Consider the following 25,685-nt stretch of genomic DNA (forward strand, 5'->3'; position numbering starts at 1 on the left):
ATGAGCCAATGATTAAAGGATTCGGGCAAACCGCGCTCCAAGATCGAGTCGATCGTTGTCGATGATCTGTCGCAATTATTCCTCGTTGGTGCAGCAGAGAAACTTGCACCACTTAGTATTCTACGACAAAAATCTTGCACTTGTCATGTCACGGTATTAAGGCACTCGGTTGAACTTGATCTGCCAGTAACTGCGATTAGAATCGACCTTAGTTTATATCGTAGCTTGAAAGTAGATCAGCACAACTGGTCGTGTGCGTCGACGACATAACTATATGGTTTGCTGCATAGTAGCGGTGCCCTCGGGCCAAGCCAAAATTACTTTACTTCCATCTCATTATACATAGCACACAATCCTGAGCCTGGAAACGTAACTTACGCATTTGAAGTTTGCGTGAATACAAATCTACGTGAGCCTGACGTAGTTAACGCTCGTCGGAAACGTTCTAATCACATCATCCATTAAATGGTCTGACTTGGACTTGCATTACAGCTCAAAATGCGCCTAGATGCTTTCTTACGCTACCAAGCTTTGTATCAAAACAAAGCGTCACAACATGGAAAACGAAAAAAAAGAAAGACCTCTTTAAAATTCTAATGGCGTAGCAGCAGAAAGATGGCGACTATACCAGCGCTGAAGGAAAGCTTGCTTTGCATAGCTGCATTTTAGCTGTATCTGATCCAGCATGATTGAGAAGTATATTTCAAAGCTTTTTGAAACAAATTGTTTCTCCTGAGCTTTCTGCAACATAAACAGAACCGTACAAGGCGTTGATTCGCAAGATATTGGCAGAATTAAATACTCTGTTACTCCAGTGGCTGTGGCTGTGGCCTCTGCGCTGTGTTTTGCACGATATGATTTCGCTGTGGCGGCAGATACACTGAAACGAGCAATTGAGTAACGTACGAGTTAAACTCGCAACGTTGGCAACTCATTAACTCCTTGAACGAAGCAGTGTTCACTTTTGTTTGAACAACCAATGAGTAAACACGGCAGGTCATTTAACTACATCGAGAAATCGGCGGCTTTTAGTCGGTGATGGTGACGTAGTTAATAATTAATTAATCAGCTACATTGACAGAATCTGACCTGGATCAGTCAGAGAAACTTACTACTGACATCTAGCGTTGAAATAACTTATTTTCTGAGTTAATTATGAGCACAGTCTGAATAACTTTAAATTTATCAGTTCTTTTCTGCATCATCCTGCTTGCCATGATATTGCCAATGAACTTGGATGTTGTTGATTTTCTCCGAGACGACGCTGAAGAGAAGTGGACGATACATGTCGCTGGTTTTTGTATCAAACATAACTGCAATATCGAACGGTATATACTGAAAAACATCTTAAAACGCACAAGTGGTTAATTTAATTATTTGCTATTAATGTACACAACGGATTTCCGAGAAAGATCTCACAGACGATGGATTTCCCGGAATTGTGTCGTCACACTTTGACCGTCGTTTTACTGGAAATCGACGTCGAGCGCACCGATCGAGATGGGCACGTTTCCAACACGATATTCGAGTTTTATCGTTGGAGGTTACTAGGCAGCTAACCCAGTAAAGACATTTTAATGACTGTGCCTATGAAAGCTTTGAGTGCAATGCAATTCTAAATTAAATAACCGATAACGACAGATGTTGCATAAAAATATCGTCTGAACTCTTTGCTGCTTTCAAAATCTTAAAACGTCTGAAATGGACGGGAAAGTTCTACAATGGGTTGGAGCTGGGACTTCGTTTTATTTCCTCCTCAAGCTCGTAACGAGGGTAATAGACGGCAGCCGCTTGTATTTCTTGTCAAGATTTCCTGATTTCAGCAAATACGGCAAATGGTCAGGTAGGGGCAGCATTGTAGCATTATAAGTTAAACTGTTAAGAATTATTGACTAGAATCTTCATGCAATGTATAGTGCCGTAGCCATTATGGTGAATTTGAATTGAAATTGTTTCCAGCTGTCGTGTCTTCTTTGCAGTTGTAACCGGGTCAACAGACGGTATCGGAAAAGCGGCTGCATTCCAGGTAACGCGCGTAAATCAATTTGTTTATTGTTAAAGAGCAGAAACAAGTCATGACATTGTGCGTTGTACATTTAAAAGCTTGCATCTCGAGGCCAAAACATTGTCCTTATCAGTCGAACAGAAGAAAAATTGAGAAAAGTGGCCGAAGAAATTGGTGAGTTTGTGTAACAACCGAACTTTTTCGAGTTCAAATAATCGCTCAACTTAACCTTATCTAAACCGGGTGCGCGACATTACTATTTTAACTGGTACTATGACACTTTATCGAAAGACACTTTATCAAACGACACTTTATCGAACGACAGTTAATCGAACCGACAGTTGATCAAACCGACAGTTGATCGAACGACAAACTTTGACAATAGCTTCAAGCAAGATTTTTGCGTGATTCTCAAACATTGAGACAATAAGCCATTGTGATGTGCGGTCTTTGTAATGGTGTGCATTAATAAATTGTGATGTATATATCATAAAGTTGACGATTTATATTTTATATTTATATCATAAAGTTGACGATTTATATTTTATATCTATATTTTATATTTGTATCATAAAGCTGACGATTTCGCATGGCGGCCGGCCCGCCATGCGAAATCGTCCGGCCCGAAACATATTAATAAGTTATCACAAGAATACAGCCCGCCGTTTCTTATTGAGTTTCAAACTGCAGTGTGACTTGTGAGCACTGTTTGAAACAATTGTGGTATTGTTACGCCGCGCCCCCGCTGTGCGGAAAACCAGCTGACCGCGAGAAGAGAACGAAAGAGAATAGTTAGTCAAGTTATTGGTGCGTACATGAGTAATACGCTTCAAGCCTTCAATGCGGAGAGAGAGCAAAATTATATAAATATCACAATATCTCAAAAATTACAAAATCCAACTTTATCAAACAAACATGGACAGATAGCTGAACAGTTTTTATGAAAAGTCACCAAATTTCAATTTTCTACAGCAAACAATGCAACTGTACGCCACGTTTTGCTATGACTGTGTGCGGGAGAAGCAACAGTCGATTCAATCAACAGTCGATTCAATCAACTGTCGGTTTGATCAGCTGTCGTTCGATTAAGTGTCGCGTCACGATTTTAACTAGAGGTGGCCGACACTGCACACAAATTCTCATTTGGTAATTACTCGAAAAGTATAAGTCGTGAACTGATCGGATTTTTATAGGTTAGTAGCAAAAATATTTGGCTTCCTGTAGACAGCATAATTGTAAAATAAAACGAAATGCATTTAGTGTAAATTAAGCATTTCTACAAGTGATATATTTTTAGAAGTTTTTCTTTGTTACGCCGCGCTCCTGTTGTGCTTAATTGCCAGGAAAACCAACTGACCGCGAGAAGAGAGCACAAGAGAATAGTTGGTGGAATTAGTTGTGCCTGCAGCCTGAATGAGTAAACGAAAACGATACGCTTCAATGCGCTTCGTTGTGGTAGCAGAGAGCAAAATAATAAAAATATGACAGTTTTTCAAAAATTACACTACTTAACTTTAAAAAATGAACATGGACAAATAGTTGAACATTTTTTAGTAAAAGTCACCAAACTTCAAGTTTCTACAGCAAACAATGCAATGTACGCTTCGTTTTGCTGTGACTGTGTGCAGGTTCGGTCACACATAGTATGGATAGGGACTTAACTCCAACGATTTATTTGTGAACAAACAAACAGCAGTGAATGTGCCGCCAATGACGTAATATTTTGTACTCATAGAAGCAAAATACAATGTCAAGACAAAATACCTGAAGATAGATTTCAGCCACAGCGAGGAAATATACAAAGAGATATCTCACTTCCTGGCTGGGCTCGATATAGGGACGTTAATTAACAATGTCGGGGTCGATCAACAAATCGGAAGCTTCCACGAACACCCGGACCTCTCATCGCTCATCCAAAATATGACACGTGTGAATGTGACGTCAGTAACAAAGGTGAGTGGAAGTCATTGTACGACGGTTGCATTAAGAGCACAATAATTTGGGAACACACTAATCTGAGGCAGTACGGAAATAACAACACTAATTTACAGAATTGACGAAATTTTCGGGGGCAGTTTAGCCACGAAAAGTGAAATATAGGGGTCGGTGGGGATTAGTTTTAGATTAATTTAGTGTTGTGGCTTTCGCACTTCCGTAGATTACTGTTGTGCGCATAAATTGACCAGTGTAGCAAAATCACAGATGACGCAGATCGTCCTTCCTGGAATGGTGGAAAGAAAAAGAGGTCTGATAATAAACGTGTCTTCATTAGCTGCGGTCAAACCAGTGAAATACATCGCTTTGTATGGGGCGACAAAAGCGTTTGTGAATCATTTCTCTCAAGCGTTAAGTTATGAATACGAAAGCAAAGGCATTACCATTCAGGTGAGTCGAATCTTTCCTAGGTAATAGATAAAGATAAGCGAAGCAGAAACATGTTTTGCGTGAACTTAAGTTTTAACTACATTTGTAGCCGGCACCTGCATTTCGTACAGCGCATTAAAATCAATGCCTCTATGTGTGGCCTTCATGCAAATATTAGAAAAAGTAACACGTGGATGCTTTGGGCAGTGCAAGCATAAACGACAGCTAAATATCTATTTGCCGGTTATTAGCACCCCTGCTGTAAACGGTAAAGTGCTTTCCTCCCACGATTGTGAGGTAACAGAGCTGTTATTTTATACAGAGTTGCATGCCTTCGTTTGTTGCAACTAACTTCACATCGCATCTTCCCGTTAGCAAGATAATAATGACGTCACCGACTAATTTCTCGAAGTCGTGGCTGGCGACAGTCGACAAGGCGAGATGGACGCACGGTTACGTCACACACGCCATTCACGTGAGTAGAGTGGCGCACAGCGTCTTATTGTTTGCGTTTAACCGACTCTAGAAATCTTTACAGGGTTGGGCTTTACGGCTTCTTCCTCTCGGTCTGATCCAAGCTGTGCTGGGAGCGTGGATGGAGTGGATAATGGATGCACAGAGGAAGAATGAGAAGCTGCAATGACCAAGACAAGCATTTTAACAAAGCAGGATGATTCATACAAAAACATTTTTTGTACTGTTTATTACAATAGACCCTGATTAATGTTAATATGATATTTATTTGATTTTTTATCGACGACTGAAGCGGTGTGAGCATTAAATTTTGTCAACAACCAACAACGTGTCAACGGTCGTGAGTCAACTCATTAAAAACATACAAAAATGGAGAAATTTTATGCAAAGATAAAAAAGGTTGTCATATAGATTAAGATAACAATTCCATAAAAAATTAGCGATGCAAAATACAAATATAGTTTATAATACAGCTATTAGCAGTCAGCAGACCAATAACTTTATGACAGCAGTAAAACTATTAAACTTCGGAATCATTTAAGAGCAAAGGAAAACAATATATAAGTAAGAATAGAAAAAAGGCAGCTAAACAAATTCAAAGCAAGGAAGCAAATTGGTGATTCTATTTTAAACAAAAAAAGCTGGATGGGACGAGTCAAATTTTATGCATTTTCTCATCTGAATCTCTTCGTAATAGAAGGAATCGTAATTTCAAGTTTGGAGTCTGAGTGGGTCTGAGTTCCCTACTCTGAGTGGGCTAACAGGATTGAAGGGTATTTTAGAAAAATTGCTACATTTATTACTTCTATGAATTATGTTAATTTTAATAATTCTATCAAACTTAAAAAATCTTTTTGTGCAAATCGTTATTTTGTTATTGTTATTGTTAAATTGTTGTTTTCGTTATGTATGGTCTCAATTACCTTGCAGATGGTGATAAAAATTGTTAAACCTGGAATCATTCACTTCACGACCTTAAAAACAATGTGACGTCTTTACCTGCGAGGTGCTTTCCCGCAGGCGTGACGAAAGTTCCCGCGACGAAACCACCTCAAATCACTGACAGGTGAACGTTTGAAGTTTAAAATATTTTCAGCAATGGTTACCTAACCCTCAAATATATTCCATTAATATGCAGCGACCTTAGATAATTATGTGAAGAAGTAGGCTTACCTAAACATGCTTGCTGTGGCACTAGAGTTTAAGTCTGTAAACCATTGGCAAAAGTGATTGAGTGTTTGAAACGTCACACGCCTCAAACTTAGCCAAGAAACTGATCTCGGAGTCGCAACCAACAATTTCTGGAAATGACAAACTGGCTAAAACATTGACAACGCGGCCAGAGGATAACAAACTTTTGCAGTTTTTCGCGAGTGTCTGTGAACGAGCCATCAACTTATCAAAGAGTTTTCACAAACGCAATTACGACTGACAACTACAATAGGTGCAAACTTACACAAGGATATCGTCGTTTTTTATCTGCGCCGTGTTTGTTCGTTTGTATAAAAAATATTTTTACTGAAAATAAATCAATGATTAACCGCTATCTTGTGCAGGGTGTGGACCAGAGCAAACAATTCTCACGAAAAATCGTTTTGCTCAACAACGATACCGTGGAAGGCATACCACAGATTCCTATTAATGCGACGCAACAACAGAATCGCTGAAGGCATTTGTTGGTATTTTACAGTTTGACCGCCGGTTGCTTATTGTACTAGTTATAAGATTACGTCTGTATGATAACAGGGTAATGAGGCACAATCTTCGTGTTTCATCGTTCATTGTTTGTCATTTAATGTGAGGAAGCGAAAATAGAACGTTAGTCATCATAGCAAGGTGATATGACAATAATGCCTTCGTATTACAACTTGCAGGAAAATCGAACAGCACGATAGTTACAGCCAATGTAATGGCATGTTGCAATATTTGCGACAAACTACTTCATTAAATTCAGGTTTTTTTTAGTTCGTAAAGCGCTATAGCGTTGGAAAGAATGTTGTTGGAATTGATTGTCTGTGTTGGACTGATAGCGACGGTGACGCGCTTGTACGCGAAAAGCACCTGGAAACGTTTCACAGAGAACGTGGATTTAACCGGCACGACTGTTCTAGTGACTGGGGCCAACTCAGGTGCAATGTATTCGTGCTAATAAAGCTTTCTACTTCCAATCTTTGATCTTTTTATGTAACTTTTGCCGGGGTTTGCCAGATAATGTTCCATGTGACTCAGAAACGAAAGGCTGCATTTTAACGAAGTGCTTAATTTTTGAAGGCATCGGTCAAGCTTTAGCCACAGAGTTCGCGCGTCGAAACGCACGAGTCATTTTAGCTTGCAGATCTGTGATACGCGGAGAAGGGGCGAGACAAAATATTCTTGCCGAAACTGACAGAGACGATGACGGCGGAATTGTCTTTCGTCAGCTCGATCTAAGCTCATTGGAATCAGTGCGCAAATTTGCGGCAAATATTTTAAAAACAGAACCCAGGTACGTTTAACTGTAGGTCACTAGAATATACAAAGTTACAACCATAGCTATTGTTTCTAGTCCATTCAAGTTTATTGTCGCGATAATAGCAAAACATGGGTCACATGCATGTATCTGTATTTTATGGCTCGCAATACGAAATATATTATAACCAACGTAATTCATAACCCAGGCTTTTCTGTTTGCTGCTATAAGTAATACAGTTTTTTTTCAGCCAAATAATTGTAGGATAAAATGTTTCATAAACGATTAGCATGGAAAACGGCTAGAAAAACGAACAGTCCAATAAATTCAGATTTTATTACTATACAAATAAATACAATGCTTCACTGGAAGCCAATGCAAACACTTGAAAGTAACCTTGTGTGCGCCCATAGACTGGATATCCTGGTGAATAATGCTGCTGTACTGGAGTATCCTGTGACGGCCACAGACGACGGGATGGAATTAACATATCAGACCAACCATTTCGGCCCGTTCCTCCTCACAACTCTCTTGCAAGGTACAACTTGGTATTGGTCGTGTGTTTACTTGCAACTGGTCATACAATTCAAGATTATGACAAGTTCGATGCCGTGTTTCTGTGCGGCTTAATTGCATTGGGGCTTACTATCAAGGGCGGCTTACATTGGAGTAAATACGAGACTTTATTTCTCAAACATCAGATCTTTTGAAAAAATCTGGACCCGGTTCTCGAATCGTCAACGTCACGTCGTTCGTCAACAAAATGGCGAAGCTGAACTTGGACTATATTTCACCGGAGAAGGCGAAACACTCCATTGCGCACATGCAGCAAGATTCCTTTCTCAAGCAGAAGGCGGAATCGCTTCTCTACGCCAATTCAAAACTAATGAACATACTTTTTACATTTGAGCTGGCCAAAAGGTAGATTTAGCGCAGACGTAATGTCTATATTCGATATTGACTTTAACATTTCTTAAGAATTACTTAAATAACAAGATGCGCTTTACATGTCCAAGTGGAACGCGATAACTTCATTTTATTACGTCATAATGGTGCAGATTACAAGGAACCGGAGTTCTGGTGAACTGCGCATGCCCAGGTGTCGTAAACACGTCACTAATGGATCGTTCCAAACGACTTGTCACAATCATAATCCATTATCTTCTGCTCGTCATTGCCAAGGTTTGCTTTGCAGCTAAACAAAATGCAGTATGACGTAACGATGGTATCAGTTTGTTGAACTTGAGGCTTAGAAAGCCCTGCGTAGTGTTTGAATATGAAGATGCTCAGTTGTTGACTTAACTGCACGAATCAGCATTTTGAGTATTAAATTTGCTTCGATGCGATCAAATGTGAGGAAATTTTACGCATTACAGGACATAAACCACAGCATATGTTTGAAAATATCTCCATGGTTTCGTCATTAACGCATTGTTAAAATTCCAGAGTCCAAAACAGGGCTGTCAGTGCATCCTACATTGCGCCATATCAAGCAGAGCCGGGGAAGTGAGCGGGAAATATTTCAGGAATTGTCAAATGAGCGACGACACTCATCCGATGGCCAAGGGCAGTGAAGCTCGCAAGAAGCTGTGGAAGATCAGTGAAGAACTGACGGGCATTGACGTCAGCAACGCAAGTCTGCCGCCTTAAGCTACATCCCGCATCAAAATACTTCCAATGTTGCAATCGAAGAAATAAAATCGTACTTTCCAAAATGATTTTGTTCCTTTAAATGCAAACACGTCATATGGAAAAAAGAGAACACGAGGAAAGTTAAAAAATTTAAAAAGATTTTAAAACAGTTTTTCGAGTGGAGGCAAAATCTTAGGTCAATTAAAAATCTTTGAAAAGAAACAATTTTTGTAAACTTCGATCACTAAATTTGAAAAGAATATTTAAAAAATATTTTACCATTTTGTTACACAATAAGTGTTCCAAGTTGTTTTAAGTTTTGAAAGGTATGTTCATGGATAATGTTCCAAGTTTAAATATGTTGTAGATTAGGTCAAATAACTTATTTTTAAACAGAGTTGACCCACCAAGTTAACACGGACATACACAGTTTGATAACAGAGTCAATTTATTGCTATTATAATCTTTCAGCGACTTTACGCCTTCCAGCTATTGTTTTGTGACGCATGATCTAAATAATAATGACCATTGTCCTCGTGCATCCACATTTAATTAAACATTTTATGGGTTACCAGGCCAACGCGAATTTGGCAATTGTGTGAGACGTTGGTTAGAAAGTCGAGGGAATTGTTCGAGTCGTTCGACTAATCTATAAGCCGAAAAATTCCTTGCGGCACAGCTGGGCAGTGCTTTGTAAGTAGAATCGCCTTTTTCAGTTTGTGCCGTTAGTTCGTTGTACGCCAGGCTTACAAACCCGCTCACAGTTAACTGTTGCAGCAGTACAGCTGATGCAGTATTATTATCAACATTAGAGATAGTTGTCAAGCTTGCAAGAACGTCGGGATTTAAATCCTTGTATAAGATGTCTGTGCAAGAAAGTCCTGGTCTGTATAGGCTTTTAGTGCATGTTGTTTATTATTCGAAGCTAAATTACCAGAGCCAGAGCAGATGAAAATGTTTCAGTTGAAAATATCTATGTCTATGGCCAAGTTGTTGTTAGTTACGTTATATGCCGTTACTGTTTAAAAGATTTTACTTTGTCTTTGGGGACACTTGGCAGGTAAAGAAGGCGGCAAGAATTTCATTTTCGAAAAAGATCTTTGGTCAAAAACGGTTTTAAATTCGCGCTGATTAGTCTTAACGCGAACGGGAAGTGTTTCCATTAATACTCCCTTTTTGCTACACTTGTTAAATTGTTTTTCGAAGAAGACGAATAGAGCTATGGTATGTTTGCATTGAGCGTAATAACCGGTCATTGACAGATAAATGCTGTCTACAGCGGATGCATTCGGAAACTTAGTGAAGTTTTAAGGCGTAGTTGCAACCACAACTTATTGCCGATTGTGTGGTCACATTGATTTTGTCTAGTACAGTATGAACCGAATATGGAGAGCATGTTAATATGATGTCAGATTGCTAGTAGCTTAGAAGGATATCGTATGCTCAGCGCAATGGCGAGTTACACACCACGTTGTTGAAGATGGTAGAACCTTTTTATCACTGGTCAGAATAAGAGAGAGAAAATGGTTATGGTCGAGTGATTTCGAACCTACAAGCCGGCAAGCTTGATGAAACTTCTTTCCACATTTTTAACAAGAGAGCCTCTCTCTCTTACTCTGTTCGGTGATGGAATGATTCTATCGCAGAAGATAGGCAAATAAGTTGACGTAAATTTTAAATTGGTCTGATTTAATTTAAAAATTCAATTTTTAACAGGTTTGATTACTCAGGTTTGCATAAAATAGCCTCTGTGCGTGCTTTGCCTTCACTGCTTGAAACAAGGATACGAGTTTTCAAGGAAACATGCTTCATTGGAACAGACAATTTTTGTGAAATTCTAGCCTCTACCGCCGAGACATTGGCAAGTTTTTTGAACTTATGGCTGAATATTAAGTGTTAAATTATGGTATGAGTCGGTTTTGCAAAGAAACTATAGTGACATCACACTAGGCTACTGTACTAGTAGTACTACCATAAAAGAACGAGCGTTACGTAGTTACGTATTTACTTGCGGTCATGTGGTAGCCTATGCATAAAACACGTGACCAAATTTTAAGTTGGGTGCAACTTATAATTGACAGGCAGCACATATAGTCTTCCATCATGCCTGATCTAAGCAACAAAGTTTGTCTTGTCACTGGCGCTTCGAAGGGCGTTGGCCGAGGCACAGCGCTTCAACTCGCTTTTTATGGAGCGACGTGTTATATTACTGGGAGGGAGTTGGCAACATTGGAAGACGTCCAAGCAGAGGTGAAAGCGATGAAGATGACATAAGTATCGCTATATCTATATCGGGCACATGTTTTTATTGATATTTCAGAATACATTTAGTGATTTTCATAAAGAAATATCAACAAGCATGCACTGACAGATTTAGGTTGACAGATTTAGGGTCTGAAACTGTACGCAAACTTTATTGAAGCTTAAATTGCAATTTCTGGGAACAAAATAATAACTTGTAACATGTTATGGACAGATAAAAGTTTTTTGTACAGGCAGAAGGCCGTAGATATAGTGGAAGGATCTTCCCTGTTAAGTGTGACCACACAAATGAAATGAACACGAGGAAGGTTTTCGAGAAAATCGCCATCGAACAAAACGGACAACTCGACTTGCTGGTCAACAATGTTTTCACTGCGGTCGAGGTTGGCTGTGAATTATGCTTTGTTGCAAAGTTATTAAACTTAATACATAAGTAATGTCTTTGCTTATAACTTTGTAGTACGCGTTTAAAAACTACAACATGGGCTTTTGGAAACAGGACATATCCAACTGGGATCTCGTGAGCAACGTCGAACTAAGGTGAAAGAATACATTTTATGTTTTAATAGAAGTTTAACGCAAATGTTAATTAATATCTGTACATTTTGTTTACTCACATAGAAACAACCACATATGTTCCGGTCTCGCGTCGCATTTGATGTTCGCCAGAGGACGTGGGTTGATTGTTAATGTCAACACCGTTGGTGGAAAAATGTATCCATTAATACCTTCGCACGTTGTGGGAAAAGCTGAGGTCAGAATGGTTGTTTAAAAGCATTTAACTAGAATGTTCCGGATGCTTCTATTAACTCTGTAGGCACTGTGCCTACCTTTAAGGGGCCTGTTTGCATGTGATGGAAGAGATATCACCTTTTTGAAATTGGAATTGCATTCGCTGACTGCCAATTATTTGTACCTGCCGATAACAGGCATACCACATAAAAGCGCAAAAGAATCCTCTGCAAAGATTATTTAACAAGCTCACTCTCTGCCAAAGCTGGTAGTTCTGCACAGATTTTGTAAGGTTTATGTCTCATGGTCTGCAAAGGTGCATCGATGCGTTCAAATCGAGTTTATTGGTTAACAATTTCTCAGCATAACGCGGTCAATTGCAAAGTCACGCAAATATTTTGAATGTAAAGAAATCTTACAAAAAAAAGAAAATTATACTGGATTATATAATTATATCTAAAAAGGATAGAAGGTGACCTAGTAGTATAGTAGGTCTACATGGGGGGGTGGGGGGCAAAACTGTTTTAGAGTACGACGATATACACCAGGGGGCGTTCCAACATAACCGCAATTTTTATTAAAGCCACCGCCAGTGGGCGCGTGTTAACCTCTGCAGTCTACAAACATAATATTTACAAATATTATGACGACTGACTACGGTTTTGCACCAAGTTGATTTCTTTTGTCATAAAACTCATAATCCTTCCAATTTTAATGTTTAACCGTAAAAGTTGACGTCACCAGCCATAATGAAGGGAACATCGGTTGAAATCAGGAAATCAAAACAATTTATTGGGTCCTTGTTTTTGCTATTAGAAAGATCGTGTGGCAGAGAAATTCACCTTGAACTTCCAGCGACACAACGTTGCTTTTGTGTCTCTGCTCCCCAGCATGGTACGAACAGATTTCATTACAAAGTTCATTGAGAAAGACGACGATGATGACCAAGCATTAAACGAAATACGAGCAAGTGTAAGAATGATGTCACTGTAGCGACCTGGCTACGTTTTGCTTAAAATCATTTAACCTTGCAATATTGGTTACAATATACATATATTATATTTTAATGTACAGCATATTAAAATAGTAAAAGGTACAACACCACGTGCAGTAAAATTTGTATCTTTCCAGTGCAGACAGATGTTAGACTGCAGCGAAAGCGTCGAATTTCAGGGAAAGTGCATCGCCCATATGCTGGCAGGTATACAGCATGACACATACAATCAGCTGACAAGGAGATGTTCGCACTTGCTTGAATAACTTGCATGGAATAAACAAAACTTAAATATTCTCATCAACAAATCTAACATGGATTAGTGTTTCTTACCATTTATATAATTTTAAACTAATTTCATGGTCAAAGCAGAAGTGAGGAACAACTTGTTATGCTCTTGTGATGTATTTGGCGTCTTCTTTCTAGCAGGCTACCTTGCATTCAGCACTAAGCAGCTCGTATTTAATATTTCAGATAAGAATATTTCAAAAAAGGCCGGACAGATTCTTCTAACAACCGACTTGGCTGAGGAATACAATTTTGAAGATATTGACGGTAATTTTGTAATTTTCGCAAAATTTACTCTTTAATTTCGACCAATTTATTACCACTTATTTTTTTTTAAGGAAATCTCCTTTGAGTGAACGAAGTTTAAAAATATTGACCAAGATTTATGGCTGGAACAGTCTGTCAAGTTTTATTCCATCCTGGCTAAAACTTCCGAACTTAATTTACAATATAGTGATTCGGTACAACTTATGCTAATGTTGAAGTGGGCCCGAAAGAGAAGCAGAGAGATAACTGCATCAAACTTAAGCAGTGCTGCGTTTGCTACACAACATGAGATTTGAGTTTTGACGCCAGAACGCATTTCTATTTCGTAATAATGATTTTAGTAAAAAAATATGAAAGCAACTGAGTTATTTTTTCTGCTGCCAGTTTTACGCGAAAAGCGCGACATTCGCCGTTTGCAGCCTGACAAATCGAGAACCTTATTTTCTGTTTTACTTCAGTATCAGCATCAAATTGCCAAAGTTTTTGTTTATCTAATTTTGAAAAACTCTCGACTTAACTGCTGGATCAGCTTTAGCAGCTTCAAGGCCAAGTATTTTGAAAAAAATTAGGATATTTTCTGAAAATGATTGGAAGGTGTCCATTAATGCATCTTACATGACTACGCGGATAGTTATAACAATAATATGAAGCAAGCCAGGAAGATTGCGTTTTGATTATTTTAGTTAAATAAAAATTTGTCGATCTTAAATACACCTAGAATTTTTGGCCTAAAGCTTATTTTAATTATTTTTATGACAATGTTTATCTAGATTCTAGAGCTTGCATCCGACCCAAAACTGCCAACCACGACAACTACTGTAAGATAATCACCAGGTTAAAAATTAACACTGGAAGACACTGTTTTCATTGTCTTCCAAGTTGTGTCGTTATAATTATATTTCTGCTATTTACCGCGCTATTACATAACGTCATACTTGCCATAAGTTCAATCTAAGTTCACGGTATAATTGCAAACTTATCGAAGAATAATTGATTGACAATCAGTTCCGTTAACATGCCTTCTGCCTTGCACTTTTGAACTTATTGCATTAAGATAAGTCCATACTTGTCATACTACAGTATTTTGTAAACGTGTTAAATACATGACATTATGACCTCGCCGAATTCGAAATAACCCCTGTGTGATTGACAACTTAATTAATAAACATGTTTATCTGCACGATTGACCTTGTAATTAACAGCTTTGCTAAGATAAAAATAGACAATGCTGATTGACATAATGTTTCTTTTATTGAAAATAAATCTAGCGATGACTTTTGGCCTCTGTTATAAGTGTTTGGGAAAGATGAATTTTTACTTGAAACTTGAAAATATCTTCCATCAGAAAGCAATCTTCCCGTGTAGCTTGTTCTGTATTTTTGCTAAAACTACGCACTTGAGCATAGTCATGATAATGATGCATTACTGGAAGTTTTCCAATCATCGTCAAACAGTTATTTTTGTTTGTTTTTTTGCAAAATAAAAACTTTTCCATGTGAAGTTGCTAACTTTTGTCCGAAAGTTATAAATATTTTCAAAACTAGAACAACAAAATTTCATACAAGTTGATGCTATGAAACAAAACATCAGCGAAGTTCTCAGGTACCAAAAGATGCTTGTCGCGCTTTTTGAGGAAAATTACTACAAAAAGGATTAGGCTTATACTCAGGTGCTGTCATATTTTTTAGTAAAATCATTACACGAAATATGAATGCACTGATGCGTAAAGCAACAAAAATGGCATGTGGGCTGTGCTTAGTATAAAACTGCTTCGGACGGATTCGGGTTAATTCTTTTGCTTCTCTTTCATACCCATCATGTCGGTAGCACTGATTTAGCACAGCATCATGTCGTAGAAATACTTTAGAAGTTTTAACCAGGATGGAATAAAACTTGACAAACTGTTCCAGCCATAAATCTTGGTCAATATTTTTAAACTTTGTTCACTCAAAGGAGATTTCCCTGAACAAGATTAAGTGGTAATAAATTGGTCGAAACTAAAAAGTAAATTTTGCGAAAATTACAAAATTACCGTCAACATCTTCAAAATTGTATTCCTCAGCCAAGTCGGTTGTTAGAAGAATCTGTCCGGTCTTTTTTGAAATATTCTTATCTGAAATATTAAATACGAGCTGCTCAGTGCTGAATACCGACTTCATTGTTAATGGGTTTTAGCTTAAATTTTGCAAATAATAAAATGACTTTATTCCAATGTTACTTTGCTAAAAATAAGACGCCAAATACATCACAAGGGTAATAAATTGTTCTTTTACTTTAAAACGATCATTAAATAGGTTTAAAATTGAATGAAATGGTGGGAAATAATATTCTGTATTGTATTTGGCATACGAAGATATTTAAGTTTTCTTTATTCCATGCAGGTTATTCAAGCAAGTGCGAACATTGCCCTGTCAGCTGATTGTATGTGTCATGCTGGACATACCTGCCAGCATATGGGCGATGCACTTTCCCTGAAATTCGACGCTTTCACTGCAGTCTAACATCTGTCTGCACTGGAAAGATACAATTTTACTGAACTTGGTGTTGTACCTTTTACTATTTTAATATGCTGTACATTATAATACAGTATATGTATATTGTAACCAATATTGCAAGGTTAAATGATTTTAAGCAAAACGTAGCCAGGTCGCTACAGTGACATCATTCTTACACTTGCTCGTATTTCGTTTAATGCTTGGTCATCATCGTCGTCTTTCTTAATGAACTTTGTCATTTTTTCGGTCAATACGATGCTTGGCCACAAAAACACGAAAGCAACGTTGTTTGTCCTCAAGTTCTCGGCGTTATTCTTTGCCACATAATCTTTCTTAGAACGAAATCTCAGCCTCAATAACTTGTGACGTCACACGTCTAAATATTAAAACTTAGATCACGCTGTATTCTTCTGCGTGCTTTTTCATCGTGGACAAGGTGATAACAAGAAATTGTTAACCAATAAACTCGATTAAAACTTATCAATGCACCTTTGCAAACTGATATTCCTCGTGGGCTTCGTGCAGGGCGACATGATTTTACAGTTTTAACGTCGTCACAGTCATACTTTCTTTGTGCGGTTGATACTAGACAATTACGTCATGAAGTTTCACTTGATTAAAAGTTTCCAAACGCAGCCATACCTCGGTGTAGGTAACAAAAGTACGGTTATTCCTTATAATACAAACAACGATGCGCCTTATTCGAGAAACAAGTTAACAGCTAGAATTAACAGCTGGAATAAAGGAGTAAAAGTAAAATGTTTTAAACAGTCTACATTTGACGTAAAATCACAACAACTTGCCCATAGACAAAGATATTTTCAATTGAAACGTTTTCATCTGCTCTGACTCTGGTAATTTAGCTTCGAATAATAAACAACATGCACTAAATGCCTATACAGACCAGGTCAAACTTTCTTACACAGACATCTTATACAAGAATTTAAATCCCGACGCTCTTGCAAGCTTGACAACTATCTCTGATGCAAATGTTGTTATTCTTTATTTTGCTTATGAATAATCCCAGACCACACTTGTCATTTCATTAGCTTCTATGAGACACTTCCTTTCAAGGTTACATGTTTCGTTCACGAGTCAAAAACACATTTACAAGGTGAAACTCTTTTAAACGTTCAAATAAATAAGCTGAACTACAAGCGGACAACGATGATCCGTGATTTCCCTGAATAAGTTTTACCGACAGTAAGTAGTATCAAGTAGCATTTAATTCTGGATGGAAGAAGATTAAACCAATTATAAATTATCAGCAGTGATAAACAACACCATTTCTACAAAGCAAACGATATCAATATAATAATAATAAGCAACGAGTCAGTCATATTAGTGTACATTCATCTGCCATGGCATTGTACCATACAGTAGTGTTGACCGAAAGAATTCAACGTGCAGATAGATGCGTACTTCCTTTTCCAATCTGTTCCAGACACGCTACATTGTATCCAAAACAAGTTTCAGATTGTCAAAAGAATGTCGTAAATTCTGAAAGACTTGTCTTGCGCTAAGACCCTGAGTCTGCTTTTGCTGCAACGCAGCACAAAGTTCTGAGTTGTTTTTCTGCTCCATCTCCTGAGAAGCTTCATCTTTTTCACGTCCGCTTCCCGGCGTAAGAGATTTGGTTTCGGTTGGATTTCCTGGGCAATATTTCTCTTCATTACGGACAGCTTTGCAGACCGTGTTAGTGCGATGTTGCTGTCCATCCGTGGCTGGATGGTGTTGCCACATCTCCATCTCGTCTGATGCCTGTTCTCTTTGCAAGTCCTCGTATCTCGCCTTCTGCTCTTCCAGCTCCTTGATTTTAAGAATCAACTCTGAGTTGGTCAATTCCAAGATAGACCTGTATTTATCGTTTTCTAAAATTGCGTGACTTATCTTCTGCTTTAGTATTGACGTCGTATTTATCAGCTCCTCGTTACGTTTCTCTTCTATCTCCAGGTTAGTAAGAAGATCGTCTGATCTTTTTCTTTCAGTTTCAAGTGTTGTTTGAAGACCATCGAAGGTTGACTTAAATTCAAGAATTTTGGACCTTAAGTACTCAATTTCGCTTTCCGCAGAGGGGAAAGCTCCTTGCTCTTCTATCATTTTCTGTTCAGTTTAAATACTTATTTCTTCAAAGCAATGCAAAGAGTTGATGGCAGACAATGGTTGCTTATCGATCAATGTTGTTATGATGTTGATAATAATACTGCATCAGCTGTACTGCTGCAACAGTCAACTGTGAGCGGGTTTGTAAGCCTGGCCCTGGCGTACAACGAACTAACGGCACAAACTGAAAAAGGCGATTCTACTTACAAAGCGCTGCACAGCTGTGCCGCAAGGAATAATTCGGCTTATTGATTAATTATTCGAACGACTCGAACAATTCCATCGACTCACACAATTGCCAAATTCGCGTTGGCCTAAATGGTTAATTAAAATATGGTCGACAAGGACAATAATCAATATTATTTAGGTCTTGCGTCACACAACAACATCAGGAAGACAAAAAACCGATATATGTCATTAATTCATCAGTCACGCTTCACGTATTTTGTGTGTCATGAATGTTATTGTAATACGCCAAGTAGTGTTACAACTATAACTCCTTTTGTCATTTGTTGTAATATTAAGGCCGACAAAATTAAAGGTAAGGTAAAAAGTTTGAACCTGAATCTGTTTTAAGTATTTTTAAGAAGAAGACCATGGGCGTATTCTCTCATCCGAATACACAAAAGCCAAGATGCCTTTAAACCAGTTGTTCCCAACCTTTTTTGCTGCTCCCACCCCTTTTTCAGGTCAGAGCATTCTTCGTACCCCCAAAAAATTCTGATGGAATTTTTCATATAGGCATTCATATTGAAAAATTCCATCATTTTCATGTATATATTGCTCTGTGGCCCAAGGATCTTCGTACTCCTTGATGTTCAATATCGTACCCCCAGTTGGGAACCCCTGCTTTAAACGATAAGGTAATTAAGTGTAAGTTAATAAAAATAAAAAATCATTTTTCAAAACGAAGTAACACTACTGGATCAGAAGTGTTGGAATAAAATGACGTCACCATTTATTACATTTCCCCTTTTTTTCACAGAATAATTGTTCCAAGTTTTTATTAGTTTTGATTTCTAACTACGTAGTTATCACCTCGGGCTCCGCAACTCAGTCGTCTGTGTCACCAATCAGTCGCCATTTGGTTGTTGATGATTTATCGACAAAAATAACCTAACACGTTGAAAGGTACGTTCATGGAAAAGGCTTTCGGCTAAAATATGTAGTGGATTAAGTCAAACAACTCATTCTTAAACAGAATGGACCCACCAAGTAACCACGTACATACGCAAATCGATAAAGCAGTCAATTTATTTCCGTATTAATTTAACAGAAAATCTTTTTAGCAACTCGTCTTCCAACAACTGTTTTATGACACTAGACCTAAATAATAATGATTCTGTCCTAGTCGATAATATTTTAATTAATCATTTTATGGGTTACCAGGCCAACACGGATTTGACAATCTACTCTAACTCTGGTAATTTAAAGATAAACGAACGTAAGCTTGGTGAAACATCAAACGTTTATCAACAACCCAATTAGCTGTATAGAGCGGACAGCTAAACACTTTCCCTAAAGCAGAAACAAACTGAGGTAGTTGTTAAAAAGTAAGTGTTGGTGGTAGGGCGAGTATAAGCGGCCTACACGACATCGATGACTTTGTCTCCGACGAAAAATGTCGAACCCAGACAATAGTGTAATAACATGTTTGTGACGTTTAGCCACGCCAGTTTTGGATGGCAGCCAACTACACGGTTTCGATGGCCTTGTCTTTGCAATAAGTTAAATCGGATTTAATTTCAACTTTTTCGTAAACATTCGAATCTTGGTCGTCGTACGTCATGCCGCCATTTTGTTCCCCCACGTTGATTGCTTCTGTCATATTTCCCTGAAAAATTTTAAAATAACTGGTTTTATCGGATTTTGAAGATTTGAACTTGAACGTGGATTGATCATCACCAATGTCGGGTTTTGAAATAAAATACGAAGTTTAGATTTTGGACATTTAATATTTTGTGTTTCAAAATTAATTAATAATATTTATAGGATATTTTTATTTAATCAATCATGGATGACGTGGCTGCTGAAGAAAACTTGATAAAGTTAAAGCTTCTTGCTCAGACATTCCATTTGAACAAGATACTGAGAGGTCGAATGGGCAAAGAATATTTATTTAAGATCAACATGAAACAAACTATTAAAGAGATTTTAATCACACGAATAATAAAATAAAGTCAACGCGTTATCATTTCACAGCCTTGTTAAGAATCCTAAGAGCACAATTGATTGAAATGCTCACAGTGTTGACGGAGTAGATCTCTGATGGAAGTGGCCTTATGATGACCTCGCATCCTTCCTCCAATCTTCTGAAGGTGAACCAGGAAATGAAAGCCAGGACGAAGAGCTCGTAGATGAACAAGTAGTTGTGGAGCACTGTGACATGGATGGAAATTTGTTTAAAGAAAATGATGATGATGAAAACGTCATGAAGTGAAAGTCAACGAAATAACGAGAGTTGGAAAATTAACGTTCAAATAGGATTTCAACGTCACAGAGATTGCGTCACAGACTAAATTGTTTGTGGTCGCCGTAAACAAAAAAGTCTGCGAGAAAAACAAACGTGAGAAAAACTTGAAACTATACTAACATAAGATTAATAAATTTAGTTTACTTCATATTTGCATTTTCAAATACACGTTCCAATTTTCCATTTTGCTTTCTGTGCAGCACAGAAACTAAGCAGAGCAAAGCAGGTGCATTTTGCTTGAACACAGTTTCCTTAAAGTCACAACTGCGTATTATTGGTGCGACATTTACAAAACATTGTAACATTGTTACAGCCTTGTACACAGCTGTGGCGAGTTTACTTTCGTCTCAAATGCGTCGTCACAAAAACCGCGTTTTTCAAAGTTCGCCCGTTGACAAGTTGAATATCATTTTAAGGCAAGCTCAAAAATTGCAAAGTTTATTTTCCTGCAAAATATTAAGGATGACCCCTAGAATCATAGACAGCGATGTGTACTACGCGTTACGTCGTAAGTTAATAGTTACCAAGGAAACAGATAAAATCAAACAAAGAAAACAGATAAACCCGCAAATTTAAGTTGCAAAATTTAATGACAATCGTTAGGTACAACGGCACAATTATAGGCAAAGGAAATATTTCTGGAATAAAATGCACTCATAAAATTTGTATGGAAATATTCAAAACAATATATTTGAAAAGTTTCAACTCACAGAAGTCTTTCTGCCTGTCGGGATAAGGAAAGCCGCATCCAAGCGAACCGAACCTTTGAGTTACGCCGAGAACGAATTCTTGGATAGATTTGGTGGCGACCACCAGCTGGACGGGCAAAATCTTGGCTGTGATACAAATCAATGTGCGATGAAGGTTGGCATGAGGTTGCGTTCAGTAAACCGGGTGTACAAAGCAAATAGAATGAGCGAAATGTGTGAAATGTGATTTTATATATTTTTGTCTCCATTGTTATAAATTAATATTTGCTTTTACATTCCCAACACTGTCTGTTAACCACAAGAATCGACATCAAAATCTTTAAAATAAGCAAATTTATTGTTTGTTGCGGTTTGTTGTTAATTTGACTTTCCGAAAAATGCGCGCCCGATTCAAGAAACTTTTTAGGCTAAAACTTTATAAAATGCGCGCGGAAAAATCCAACCTTCCTCATTAAACAGGGGCGGCTGGGCGTCCAATGTGAAGGCACAAGTTGTTAAGAGCGAAATACTTTTTAACCAGCTTTTATGGGCAGTTTTAACCACATTCTGTCAAAGTGTTTATTCCTGCAAGCTAACAATATCAATAACCATCACATTATGGTTAAGTCGAACAGTTCTACCCTTGGTCTAATATTACTGTGGAATGTTCCGCGGTTGCTTCATATATCGCGATGAGGATCAGGAAATCATGAGGAGAGTCAGACACGTGATCTATAAACGCGTTTTTGACATCGCTTTTTAGATTCGAAAACCTACTTCTTATGTGGAATTGCTGAAGGGAATATCCAGAAGCGAAACTCAGCACCCGAAATCCGTACAAACAAACAAAACTTGAAATTGTGAGTATGCCACCAACCAGGGTCATCCCGAAACTCTGCAGGAAAAACAATCTCGGTAAAGTAAAAAAAACGTTAAAGTTCTCGAGTTAAGTCGTGAACAAAAAGTTATTTTTCGTCAAAGTGACATCAAGAATATACATATTTCAAGCCAAACCTTGTATAAATGATGACAATCATGTCAAGAAATTCGATTACAAGTTTCAGAAACGGACTTATTCTATCAGGAGTACCAAGGTTTATTTCCAGCTTACCGCAGCTCTGGCCGTGGCCGGGTCCTGAAGTAATCCTTCCGCGGAGATGACAGTCTGAATGAAATAACACACCGGGTATATGATGACCACTTGGTAGACTAGACTCTGGAGTATGTTGATGCGACGTCTGAAAACAATAAAATGTCTTCGTCACAATCTTATCTTTTATATTCACCATGGTTCAAGCGTAAGCAGACGACATTTAGTATAAAGTATTGGCGAGGTCAAAGGTGACAAACTCACAAGCTCATTGGCTGGTTGTGGCAACAACAGACAAAGCAGCAGGGGAAGGGATTGGCTGACACGACGCGGTCCCCCTTCAAAGCGTTTTCCATCTGTTGTTTGCCGCCGTACAAGTGTATGATCAGCATGAAGAATTTCTTCAGAACGATAGCGTAATAGCTAAAAGAAAACATTTCTTTATCTAACAGCAGGCTAGCAAATTACAATAAGAACGATATTACTGTTGTAAGTCGTTGTAGAACACGGTTTGTAAATAAATATTTTGTTGTAGCAGTAATATTCACAAAATCGAGTAAAATACTCTCAAAATACTCACAAGCCGGCAGCAAAATCAATCACAGCCGAGGCACGAGGGATAAAGATTGCCAACAGTGAAAGAAAACTTAAACTCTACAAAAGAAAATAGAGAAATTCTTATGAAAGCAGATTGATCTAAAAAGCGATGGTGAACTTATGACCCACGGCCACTGAGTATGAGTGGATAATTTGGCATAAATCTTGTTTTGCGCAAAATATGATCAAAGACTTAAATTAAATATACACATCTAATATGAAAGCACCGGAAAAACCCCAAGGACCCATAAAGTGTAGATTGTACGTCTCCAGTGCGAAGAATTCTTGACGTGAAAAACGACTTCTTCGATGAATATGATTACCATGACAACGACCAAAGCTATTGGAAAATACATTTGCACTTGCATGCCGATGCCCGATGCTAAAAAATGTTTCCACGTGTCAATTTTTGTGTTATTTTGTGAAGCCAGTTCATATTGTCTACGTCATCCACTACAGAGCTTTCATATTCTGCTGTTTAATGCAAAATTTAATTCACAAAAACAGTAAGAAAATTTACCGTTTATCATCCGCAGTAAATCGGCCGCCGATGAACTCTGTGACCTGGGATCACACGTCCATGTGAAGATTGTCGATTCGGTCGACGATTCCATCATGGTCGTGTTTTCCATTCTTTCTTGAATAAGACTTTTCCAGAAGAAAATAAACAACGAAGTCGGTCTCTCTCAGCAATGTTAGCTTTGACTGTTATGAAATGCGCAGATCAGATTAAGAATAAACTGAACAAACTGTTTCGACTGTGTAAGTTCGCAACTTGAACTGACTAAAACTCTTTTGAGGTAGGCTTTCAACTAGCAAAGCCATTTTACCGATCTACTGCTAACGCCAATATTAACACCCTTTTTCTCACTTCCACCACGAAATATTAATTAAAGTTTTGGTAGTCAGACAAAGGGCAAAAGACGACGACATGTTTACCCCCGAAAATCTCCTTTTGTCCTGGTTACTTTCAAGTCAAAGATATCCAACAATGCTCTATTTACCAATGCGTGTGCTGCCACGACAACAATGGTATATCTCTATGTCAATGTAATGTCTACTGCTTCGGTCCATGATTGATCACACTTGATAACTTTAGTGGGTAGAACAAACAGTCCTCGACAAAAGATTTCAAAATTTCACAACCAGGTCACAAAAGTTCAGACTGTGTCGGTTACGCCACGAGTCATGAGTTGCTTTGGAAATGTTGAAATTTTATTTTGGGATCTTGCAATTCAGTTGCTGACCAAGCTTAAATTGTTCTCAAGGACGTTCAGATAAATTACCTCGATTGAACTGGTGTGCCACATATAGGCTAAATACCGATGTAACGTTTGCAATCTTTCCTTTTTCTTTTCCTTTTTACTTGTTACTACTGCGCAATGTAACATTCAGTAAGCTTTGCCCGAAGATGAAAGCCTTTGTGTCTGATAATAAATAAAATGGGACCTTTATAATTTAGTAATATGCATAGACAGAATTTAAGCAACTAACAGCATAATCACGCCGTTTGAAAAATGGGAACTCATATCATCGAAGCTGAAGCAAAACAAGTTATCGTCTTCGGTAGTACCTTGTTCATATTCTAACAATAGCCGCCAGTGTACGCGGTCATTATGACAGATATGTTTGTTGTGTAATACTTCACACAAGTAATACAACAGCGAAATTATAATTTGTCATAAGACTACTCTATGTAGCAGGGCTGCGACCGAATTCCTCACGCTCAAGCCGCATTTAATAAACCATAATTTTGGAGAACCTCGCACTTACTAAAGCCTTTCATCAAACTCTAGTTGATTGGTAATCTTAAAGGAAGTTTATTCTTTTACCTAGGCCTAGGCTGCTGGTACGACAAAAGCTTTCAACTTGCCACCAGTACTACACTGATAAGTATGCAGACTTAATCGCAGCTTCAAATAAGACGTTTTCAGCAGACGTCTATGCAGATTAGTCTTTCTGTGCCGTAGCCTAATTGATATTGCGGGTCCAGGAAAACAATTGAGTTGGTGGCAATCATGTTGATAACAAAAGTGGTCGAAAACTACTGAAATGGTTATTGCAGACAATACATGCTCTTTGATACGTCACCAAAATCAATTATGACATCACTAATGCGAATCGAGCCAGGCAGTTACTGGACCACAGCAGCCCTAAGATTAGAGATCGTCCAGAATAAGAAACAGCGGTTACTGTACATTCAAACAAAACCAGATTTACATACTAGCAGTAACGAATAGAAAACCGACAGACAACTTTTTACTAGTTCAAAGAGCCGCGATTGAGCCAGTGTTGCTGAATTAGCATGCGGCAGGTGTTTTCATATTGGCTGTTACTATTGCCATTCTCACTGGCGTTGACAGAATTGTCGGTGAAAAACTTGTTGATCCCGCGTCAAGATGACGACAGGTTATTTTTATAAAACAAATGAGCTCGTATAATATTGATGACTGATGTCATAATATCAAGTTTTTATAGGGACAGGAATACCCTGAACACGATTTAGTTGCCCTTTATGTAACCGAAAAAAGTTGTTGCTTTAAAAATCAGAAAAATTAATACATTGGTAAATAATGTGTTTATGTTGAGAAATGTCCACTATTATCAAGGAATTCTTATAAGATTTGTTATAGTGGCGAACGTGTTATAAAGAAATATTTCAAGATTAAACCATAGACTACAACGGATGTTTTCCAGTGACTATAAAATTATTTTACAGCAAGGACGTTGTAAAAGTTAAGCTGGATCTTAGGAAACGCTCCTTTGTTCTA

At 38.0% G+C, this 25,685-nt stretch overlaps 5 protein-coding genes across 8 annotated transcripts in view; 3 read left to right on the plus strand and 2 right to left on the minus strand.

Annotated features, from left to right (window-relative positions):
• Positions 1–1,520: 1,520 nt before the first annotated feature.
• On the plus strand, positions 1,521–5,195 carry LOC143450803 (very-long-chain 3-oxoacyl-CoA reductase-like). 2 transcript variants are annotated; one of them, XM_076951508.1, is made up of 7 exons: positions 1,521–1,843; positions 1,980–2,026; positions 2,104–2,179; positions 3,741–3,958; positions 4,208–4,390; positions 4,692–4,844; positions 4,908–5,194. In XM_076951508.1, the coding sequence occupies exons 1-7, from the start codon at positions 1,702–1,704 to the stop codon at positions 5,010–5,012; spliced, it is 924 nt and encodes a 307-aa protein (XP_076807623.1). In that variant the 5' UTR covers positions 1,521–1,701; the 3' UTR covers positions 5,013–5,194. The 2 variants fall into 2 exon arrangements, with proteins under 2 accessions (XP_076807623.1, XP_076807624.1); XM_076951509.1 differs by having other exon boundaries at positions 1,702–1,843; positions 1,960–2,026; positions 4,908–5,195.
• Positions 5,196–6,389: 1,194 nt separating this feature from the next.
• Positions 6,390–8,983, plus strand: LOC143450472 (retinol dehydrogenase 12-like). The gene is made up of 7 exons (XM_076951034.1): positions 6,390–6,679; positions 6,809–6,972; positions 7,115–7,328; positions 7,706–7,830; positions 7,994–8,213; positions 8,351–8,474; positions 8,739–8,983. Exons 2-7 carry the CDS (start codon positions 6,837–6,839, stop codon positions 8,940–8,942), a joined length of 1,023 nt encoding a protein of 340 aa, XP_076807149.1. The 5' UTR covers positions 6,390–6,679; positions 6,809–6,836; the 3' UTR covers positions 8,943–8,983.
• Positions 8,984–10,644: 1,661 nt separating this feature from the next.
• Positions 10,645–25,685, plus strand: part of LOC143449894 (dehydrogenase/reductase SDR family member 1-like) — a 77,241-nt gene continuing 62,200 nt past the window's right edge. Inside the window, exons 1-8 of the mRNA XM_076950222.1 lie at positions 10,645–10,789; positions 11,010–11,174; positions 11,420–11,569; positions 11,647–11,726; positions 11,808–11,940; positions 12,735–12,890; positions 13,050–13,119; positions 13,387–13,467. Coding sequence (XP_076806337.1) covers positions 11,028–11,174; positions 11,420–11,569; positions 11,647–11,726; positions 11,808–11,940; positions 12,735–12,890; positions 13,050–13,119; positions 13,387–13,467 — 817 coding nt within the window. The 5' untranslated portion in view covers positions 10,645–10,789; positions 11,010–11,027. The remainder of the gene's footprint in view (positions 10,790–11,009; positions 11,175–11,419; positions 11,570–11,646; positions 11,727–11,807; positions 11,941–12,734; positions 12,891–13,049; positions 13,120–13,386; positions 13,468–25,685) is intronic.
• On the minus strand, positions 15,153–19,155 carry LOC143450374 (uncharacterized). 2 transcript variants are annotated; one of them, XM_076950892.1, is made up of 5 exons: positions 16,452–19,155; positions 16,139–16,338; positions 15,911–15,980; positions 15,500–15,580; positions 15,153–15,429 (listed from the first exon to the last, which is right to left on the minus strand). In XM_076950892.1, the coding sequence occupies exons 2-5, from the start codon at positions 16,199–16,201 to the stop codon at positions 15,302–15,304; spliced, it is 342 nt and encodes a 113-aa protein (XP_076807007.1). In that variant the 5' UTR covers positions 16,202–16,338; positions 16,452–19,155; the 3' UTR covers positions 15,153–15,301. The 2 variants fall into 2 exon arrangements, 1 of the variants encoding a protein (XP_076807007.1); XR_013114687.1 differs by lacking the exons at positions 15,153–15,429; positions 15,500–15,580; positions 15,911–15,980 and having other exon boundaries at positions 16,245–16,338.
• On the minus strand, positions 19,690–23,757 carry LOC143450373 (organic solute transporter subunit alpha-like). 2 transcript variants are annotated; one of them, XM_076950889.1, is made up of 9 exons: positions 23,435–23,757; positions 23,142–23,296; positions 22,898–22,971; positions 22,582–22,740; positions 22,339–22,465; positions 21,869–22,122; positions 21,249–21,374; positions 20,311–20,444; positions 19,690–19,899 (listed from the first exon to the last, which is right to left on the minus strand). In XM_076950889.1, exons 1-9 carry the CDS (start codon positions 23,544–23,546, stop codon positions 19,811–19,813), a joined length of 1,230 nt encoding a protein of 409 aa, XP_076807004.1. In that variant the 5' UTR covers positions 23,547–23,757; the 3' UTR covers positions 19,690–19,810. The 2 variants fall into 2 exon arrangements, with proteins under 2 accessions (XP_076807004.1, XP_076807006.1); XM_076950891.1 differs by having other exon boundaries at positions 22,005–22,122; positions 23,435–23,737.

The sequence above is a fragment of the Clavelina lepadiformis genome, chromosome 3 (genome assembly GCF_947623445.1).
Source record: "Clavelina lepadiformis chromosome 3, kaClaLepa1.1, whole genome shotgun sequence".
Taxonomy (NCBI): Eukaryota; Metazoa; Chordata; class Ascidiacea; order Aplousobranchia; family Clavelinidae; genus Clavelina; species Clavelina lepadiformis.

What these genes read in the sequence shown, in the direction of transcription:
- LOC143450803 (XM_076951508.1), top strand. Translation starts at nt 1,702, where the DNA reads ATGGACGGGAAAGTTCTACAATGGGTTGGAGCTGGGACTTCGTTTTAT. An exon ending in AAAAGTGGCCGAAGAAATTG is followed by an intron (nt 2,180 to 3,740) that starts GTGAGTTTGTGT and finishes TTGTACTCATAG; the next exon opens with AAGCAAAATACAATGTCAAG. An exon ending in ACGTCACACACGCCATTCAC is followed by an intron (nt 4,845 to 4,907) that starts GTGAGTAGAGTG and finishes AAATCTTTACAG; the next exon opens with GGTTGGGCTTTACGGCTTCT.
- LOC143450472 (XM_076951034.1), top strand. Translation starts at nt 6,837, where the DNA reads ATGTTGTTGGAATTGATTGTCTGTGTTGGACTGATAGCGACGGTGACG. An exon ending in AGTGACTGGGGCCAACTCAG is followed by an intron (nt 6,973 to 7,114) that starts GTGCAATGTATT and finishes TAATTTTTGAAG; the next exon opens with GCATCGGTCAAGCTTTAGCC. An exon ending in ATTTTAAAAACAGAACCCAG is followed by an intron (nt 7,329 to 7,705) that starts GTACGTTTAACT and finishes GTGCGCCCATAG; the next exon opens with ACTGGATATCCTGGTGAATA.
- LOC143450374 (XM_076950892.1), bottom strand. Translation starts at nt 16,201, where the DNA reads ATGACAAAGTTCATTAAGAAAGACGACGATGATGACCAAGCATTAAAC. An exon ending in TAAACGAAATACGAGCAAGT is followed by an intron (nt 15,981 to 16,138) that starts GTAAGAATGATG and finishes GTATCTTTCCAG; the next exon opens with TGCAGACAGATGTTAGACTG. An exon ending in CAATTTTGAAGATGTTGACG is followed by an intron (nt 15,430 to 15,499) that starts GTAATTTTGTAA and finishes AATCTTGTTCAG; the next exon opens with GGAAATCTCCTTTGAGTGAA.
- LOC143450373 (XM_076950889.1), bottom strand. Translation starts at nt 23,546, where the DNA reads ATGGAAAACACGACCATGATGGAATCGTCGACCGAATCGACAATCTTC. An exon ending in TTTACTGCGGATGATAAACG is followed by an intron (nt 23,297 to 23,434) that starts GTAAATTTTCTT and finishes AACATTTTTTAG; the next exon opens with CATCGGGCATCGGCATGCAA. An exon ending in ATTGATTTTGCTGCCGGCTT is followed by an intron (nt 22,741 to 22,897) that starts GTGAGTATTTTG and finishes GTTTTCTTTTAG; the next exon opens with CTATTACGCTATCGTTCTGA.